At 42.0% G+C, this 6,926-nt stretch overlaps 1 protein-coding gene across 1 annotated transcript; it reads left to right on the top strand.

The window, feature by feature from the left end:
- Window positions 1-21: 21 nt before the first annotated feature.
- On the top strand, window positions 22-6,536 carry pik3ip1 (phosphoinositide-3-kinase interacting protein 1). The gene is made up of 6 exons (XM_046387400.1): window positions 22-292; window positions 459-587; window positions 1,059-1,175; window positions 2,262-2,450; window positions 2,624-2,702; window positions 4,739-6,536. The coding sequence occupies exons 1-6, from the start codon at window positions 148-150 to the stop codon at window positions 4,950-4,952; spliced, it is 873 nt and encodes a 290-aa protein (XP_046243356.1). The 5' UTR covers window positions 22-147; the 3' UTR covers window positions 4,953-6,536.
- Window positions 6,537-6,926: the final 390 nt, after the last annotated feature.

Raw genomic sequence — 6,926 nt, 5'->3', positions numbered from 1 at the left:
CCTCCCCCCCACCCCCACCCTCTGGAGGCTGTTGTTGACGAAGAAAGCTGAGCTCCTCCGACAAAAACAAGGGCTGGGACTCCAGCAGTGAGAGCAGTGTGCCTGACGCACGTTCAGCACAGGCTCATCACCCATTTTTTTCCCTAGATGTTTTTTAATGTTCCTTTATATTTTTTGAGAATGTTGTCGGTGAATTCAGCCCGTCAGCTCTACAAAATGTTTTTCTCTCTGCACGTTGTTTTCCTCAGCGCGGCGATCGTGGAGTGCAGCGCAGCAAACAGAAATCAACAAGGTAACATGATACTTTTTTAAAAAAAAATTAATTAGCCATTTGGTGCTAAAAAATATGCACAATGTTGGCTGGTTTACTTCAGATTGCGTGCATAAATATTTATATTTTTTTCTTTTAAATGTCTTTTGGATTGCGCAATCGGTTAAACGTGCTCTCATGTTGCCAGACTGCGTGAGGTCCGATGGTGCGGAGTACAGAGGGGAACAACAAAGCTCTTCCTCAGGTCTGACCTGTCTAAACTGGACCAACACCACCAGGGACTATGACGTTAACATCCATCCAGATTCACAGACGGGTAAACAAGTTAGATTTGTGTGTCTTTTAATGCAGAGATGAGTGAGCGTCCCTTTAAATGAAGCATAATGTTGTGATGCCTGCTGGAGACATGCAGAAGATTCACAGCAGTCGCTGATGTGGGCAGATACAACAGGTTTCGTGCTGGATCACAAACACCACAAGCATCTTTGTTGAGATGTTGATACAGTACAATAATGCATATTGCCTCAGGATTTTGAGTAATTGTACTTATCTTCAGCTGTCGTGCCACTGATTCATCTTTTTATGGTGTTAAAGGGTTTTATGCACTAGCTGCTCTTTCCTTTCTTTGTGCTCATGGTGGCCTGTGCATTGTAGTGTGATGAAGTCGTGTTAATGATTAATGAATCCAGTGGTTTATCCGCACAGCCAGACAGACAACACAGAGACAGGCCTGTATTTCCACAAGGCTTTGGTAATAGACGTGCTGTTTTTATCGTTCCTCCCATAGGTGCTGGAGATCACAATTACTGCCGAAACCCAGACTCCTCTGAGAGGCCTTGGTGCTACATTGCTGGCCCAGATGGGACAGTCCAGAGACAGTTCTGTGCAATCGACACATGCAAAGGTAGGTTAACACTGTACACACATCGTATGGTTAAATATTTGATGATATTTTGAGAAAGACTATTTCACTTTCTCTTTCTTGTAAAGCTTTCATTATTTTAAAAAGTGGGCCATGCTCTGGGAAAATAATGAGGTGATATGTTCGTTGGTTATGCAAATGTTCCAATTAGTCAGCACACAGAAGATGGGAAGCTTGAAGAGTAAGGATGCAGCCAAGTTTTAAAACTTTGATTGGCCAGCAAAAAAGTTTTTAAAAAGATTCTGCTCGGTCTAATTTTTAACAACAAATAAACCATTGTCCAAAGACTGATTAAGGAGTATTAGTCTGGAGTAGGTAAGATGGTCAGGGTTAAGCCACTGTGAGAAGTCTTGTGTGTTTTGCCCTTTGTATCCTCCTTGTCTGTGCAGAAAAACAAAACCCTGCAGTCACATGTCAGAAAGTTTAGTTGCCAGAAAACCGTTGGCCACGCCCAGGCCTGACTTCATTGGCAGCGAAGAACAGTCTACCCTAGAGACAGCGTCTAATTGGTTGCTTCATTTCATGACTTCCTGCCCTAAAGAGTTCATAAACAACAACTTGTGTGGAGGAGACACAAAGAGTTAAAGAGCAGATGTTGACATCGGCAGCTTGAACCTTCATGTCTCCTGAAACAGACTCAGGCATTCAGAACCTGTTTATGTCTGCCACATATGAAGATAAAAACATACGCTAGTCAGTCAGCTAACAGATTTATGTTCTTAAAGTTTCATGAGAGCCGTGTCAGGGCCGTAGAGGAGGCTGTTGTGTCAGGGCTGACGTTATTGAACCAAGAGTAACTGGAAACCATGTAAAGGTACTTCATCAGATTGATGCAAACATCATTTAAAAAATCAAAAATAAATCAGAGATAAAGCAGTTCTGCTCATTAATTAGGAACATAAATTACATTGGTCTAATACAAACGAGGGTATAAATGATATTACAAAACATCTATGTTTCCCACACACAACTTACTATATGATTTGACTTCCCTCGGCAGATCATCTCCAATTAAAAGTCCTTTAACACAGTTGTTTAACTCCTGGCGTTGTTTAATTGTGTCTTTAGAACAAGCCTCCGCTGTGCCAGCAGAGGCCGAATCCCTCGACCCCACAGGAACCACTCCGTCCTCAGAGAGCTTTCAGCCGGCCAAGTCGGGTCCTTCTCAGGGAGAAGTTGCTGCTGTGCAGCCAGTGATGGGAATCAGCCAGCGAGTGCGCACAGGACCCAAAAAGAAAAAGGACCTTGGCATGCTCGGTATGTAGTTGTTACTACTCTGAAATCTTGTAGGATGTTTGTGCTACATGTAAACATCAGTAGTTTGACTTAAACTTAGTTATAAATTATGGATTGCTACATGAACTAAATGTCTTTGTGATGCATTTGTATTTTAAATGTTTAATCTTTTATTTTCTCTTCTCGTTTGTCAGGCTATGTCATCGGCATTGGAATGATGGCGATTATAATCATCCTTGGAGTAGGCATAACATTTGGTTACTTCTACAAGCGGTCAGTATCTAAATTACATTCTAATTTTTAAACTGGTTCAGTATTACAGATTTATTAAGTTCATGAAAGAGGACCCAAATGAAGAGCTTTTGTTTATTTATTATCTCTCTTTGAAGAGGCATTTAATCTCTTTCCAGGATGTCATCATTATGTTGTGTGCATTGACTATGACTGTGGCATGAAGCCAAAATGTGGTGCTCCAAGGCTTTCATGTGTTTTCCTGTTTCCACTGGCACACGTTGTGTTGTTTTGTAGCTGTAAGATGCGCAGATAGCATGTATGTTAGTGGTCTCTTGAGTTTAGGGCATCAGCTGTTGTTTGCTTTCCCCAGCGATGCTCTCTGTTGTTCCACTTGCAGTGCAGCTGTTTTATTGCTTTTATCACGACAACCACAACAGAACATGTGAAGAAGCGTGGCAGGAAATGATATGCGGTCTATTTTAAGCATTCTTATTTTATATTACTGAAAGAGAACAGAGTGTGTAGGGATGGTGTTGGTTTGGATAGACAAGCCTGCACAGTTGCTGCAGTTATGTAATATGCAAAATAACAACCCCATCAGGGGACCCTGATTCCCTTTGGCATGGCACAAAATGTCCTTGGATCTCAGAGCTGATTAGCAGTGCTTCTGTCTTTGTTTTCTATATTTAGGAGGTGATTATTAATAAGAAGCAGTAGCATATTATGTCAGAGGGTTTACCTACAGTGACATCACCTCCTCCTGGCCACGAGTGACTGCAAACTGCCACATGCCTCCTACAGTATAAATCAACTCTTTCCACTAGAGGGTTCTCCAGGCCAGAGGGTGTGTAACCCAAGGTTCATACTGTACCCCCACTGAGAAAGGGCTCACCCAGGAAGTTTCCCACCAAGAAAAAAGTCTGGCATGTTACACCAGTGACTGATTAAGTTTTACATTTTTTTGTACAGATTAAACAAATGAGATCATGCTAATTAGTAAGTTTAGAGGTGCTGGTTGACAGATTTGATTACATTTGGACAGAACTAGGCAAGCTAAGCTAACTAGTTTCTAGCTCTTGCTACAACTATACAGTCATGACAGTGGTATCAATTCAGCATTTTAGTTTGACACTTGAAGCTTGAAACTAAAACGAACCATGTCCTAATGTAAAGAACAAATGATATGCAGTGTTTTTACAGTAGAGCAGAGTCGTACAATATGCTGCACTGAAGCAGGCCGGTGGGACGTGGTTTGAGTCCAAAGCCATATTGCCTGGTTTTGGCTCCAGATCAGTAGAAAGAAGCCTCACGCTGCTCCCCAGCACTGTGTTGTCCTGGAGGAGAGAAAAGCTTTTCAGTCCTCTGTTCCCTCTCACCATCTGTCCCCTGTATTTGCTGCAGACCAGGCACTTGCTTGCTAACCAGCCTGTTATCTGCATACAGTATGTTATCTGAAGCACCTTCTAATGAATATTTAGCCTGGGTGGCCCTCAGAAATGGTTATGGATGTAATATCAGCTACAAGTAATAGCTATTATAATGACAGTAACGTGATACTGATTACCGTACTACTTTGCATGATAGCTTTGATGTTCAGCTAAGAGGAAGAACTATAGTAGCTACAGTTAACATTTTTATTAGATAGATAGATAGATAGATACTTTATTGATCCCGAGGGAAATCACTGGATCACAGAGCTGCTTGTATACAAGGACTTGCTCGTATATGAAGAGGCAGGGAAATATCACCTGATTACTTTTTCCATCAGCTTTACCCAACATTTTATCTTCTTTCTTCTTCCTTTTTTTCCTCATCCACAGCTTAACTGTTTTGGTTCAGTTTCAGCTACAGCAGGCGGTGGTTTTTGGTTGAAAATCCCTGAGAAATCCTTTGTGGGTGACCTCCCAGGCACTGTTAGCAAATAGCTGATGAACAAAGGGAAGGATAGATAGACTTTATTGATCCCAGGCTGGGAAATTACTGAAAGATAGGTTAACAGATTGGTTAGCATGATCCTTGTTGTTGCAAGTTTGAAGGCAGCATAATGAATCTCTGTTGTGTGTGTTTGTGTTTAGGGGTCGAGACTTAAAGAAGCAACACGAGCAGCGAGTGTATGAGCGCGAGATGCAGAGGATCACCCTGCCCCTTTCGGCTTTCTCCAACCCCACCTGCGAGCTGGTAGATGAGAACACCATCAATATCATGGTGGAGCACGAGACGACCCCCGTGGAGAGCGTGGAGGGCGGGGACCCTCTCATGGGCAAGCAAGCGGGTACCCCGGGAGCATGAGTGCATGTGTAGTCCTCAGACGGGACTGTGATGACGTTTTTATGGACCAAAACACTCCCATCGTCCTTCCTCCCCTCTGCCTCCCTGAGTAACCTCTGTTTTAAAAGGAGTAGGGGAGCTTTGTACGCTCCAAAGACTTGAACAGAATTCTGTGTCCTTTTCCTTTGTTTCATACATCTGAGGTGCAAACAAAATAAGCTGAAACACAATGGACAGTCATGTCATCTAGAAACCGTTAAGAGGAATCTGTTGATAATGAAGGTATCTTGTAAGGCCTTTTATATTTTTATTTGATAACCAAGGAAGTAAGGTCATGGGCTGCCAACTTGAGTGACAGTTCTAGTCAAGTGGACGTTGACTGGTGTTTATAATTGTGTGTGATGAAACCAGCTCATTATAAAGAGATGGTGTTTTGAGTGAGGGGGTGTTTATAACCTTTCGTTATTTAGTTTCTAATGTGGAGAAGGTGCTCTCCACAGGAGCTGTTTAGTCACATGATGACGATGAGACTGATTTTTTTTGTTTGGTTTTGTACTGACCCGCTGGCTGTGCCGAGGAAGAGGCGGACAAGAAATGTGTGTGTATATGTAAAGGACTGCTTTGTCTTGGAGACACACTGGTGACACAGACACGAGTGTCCAAAAATAGTCATCCTCCTCTGAGAGGGGATGAGGGAACATGAGATAAAACAGGTCCACTAAAGACAAGGGAAATTGCCTTAGCATGATACATCCGAATGTATTTGTTTATCTTTTCCCAGATTATTTTTTTCCCTTCTCTTTGTACTCGACTGACAGGGCCAACACGGTTACAAACCATGCTGGCGGTCCCTGAGAGACACGAAAGAGGACTTGGCCCTTTTCTACCACAGGTTAAGGAGTGACAGGAAATATACAGAGAGCTCTCAGGAAGCACGAGAGACTGTAGTTAGTCCTCAGGACAAAATAACACTGCCACATCACAGAAGAGATGGCATTAGAAAAAGAAATAGCCTAAAGTCTGACTGTGCAGAGCGAGACCGTGAATATGGTTCAAGTGCTGTCGCCTGGTTAGATTCTGACATTTGAGTTTTGCACTTGATGCTTCAGTGTAGAGACAAGAACGGAGTAGAATAGAAAAAGTCCAAAGTTCGGATTCATTCAGAACAACATTCATAAACATGAGTGCATGTCCATGGTTACCTGCTGTAGTATGTTTGTATTCAGGGGCCATTTCCTTGCATCTTAAAAAGTAGCACCACTGGTTTAAGAAGACATTTAGTAAATACCTGCCTGTAATTCAAAATCATTGTACACAGATTTTGTTTGTTACAGATAATGTGTCATTACTTCGCAGTGTTTTGCCTGTGTGTTTGTTCTCATTCCAGATGATCTTGTTTTGTGATTATTGTTGGATCTACATCACAGTTAATCTTTGGTTTACTGCTGCTCTGTTATTTTAAGTGTTTTAAATGCTGGTTGTCATTATGATTTACTTCTTCTAAGCAACATGTTAAAAATGCTGTTGTTCATTGAAATTTAGTACTTATTTGTATGAATGCAGAGTGTCACTGCTGAGACTAAAATAAAACATAAAACACGGGCAGGCTGATGTAATGTCGTCTGTGTATAAAATTATACAGAGGGGTTTTTCCACCTCTACAACAACAAATTACAACAGGAGTGTTTGGGGTTTTTTGAAGTGTCTTGTTCAAGGTTTGTTCACAGCAGGAACCTTTTGCACCAGCTCCCTCTGGTGGCAATTCTTAAACACAGCACTTGAGTTCAAGTCACCCAAGGAATTAAAAACGCAAGACGCATCAAGAAGAAAAACACTCTGGACGTCTGGTTGTTACTCACTCACTACACTTTGATTGTGATAGAATTGGTTTGTTCTAATTGGATATGAGACACTAACCTTGAAGCAGACCAAACTTAGTTACTTGATGAGCCACTGCTCTGTTCCAGGATGGAGAGAGAAAGCCCTACAGGTAGG

This window comes from Scatophagus argus, chromosome 4, assembly GCF_020382885.2.
Source record: "Scatophagus argus isolate fScaArg1 chromosome 4, fScaArg1.pri, whole genome shotgun sequence".
Taxonomy (NCBI): Eukaryota; Metazoa; Chordata; class Actinopteri; family Scatophagidae; genus Scatophagus; species Scatophagus argus.
The sequence above is the reverse complement of the archived record's forward strand: the minus strand, read 5'-3'. Positions and strand labels throughout refer to the sequence as shown.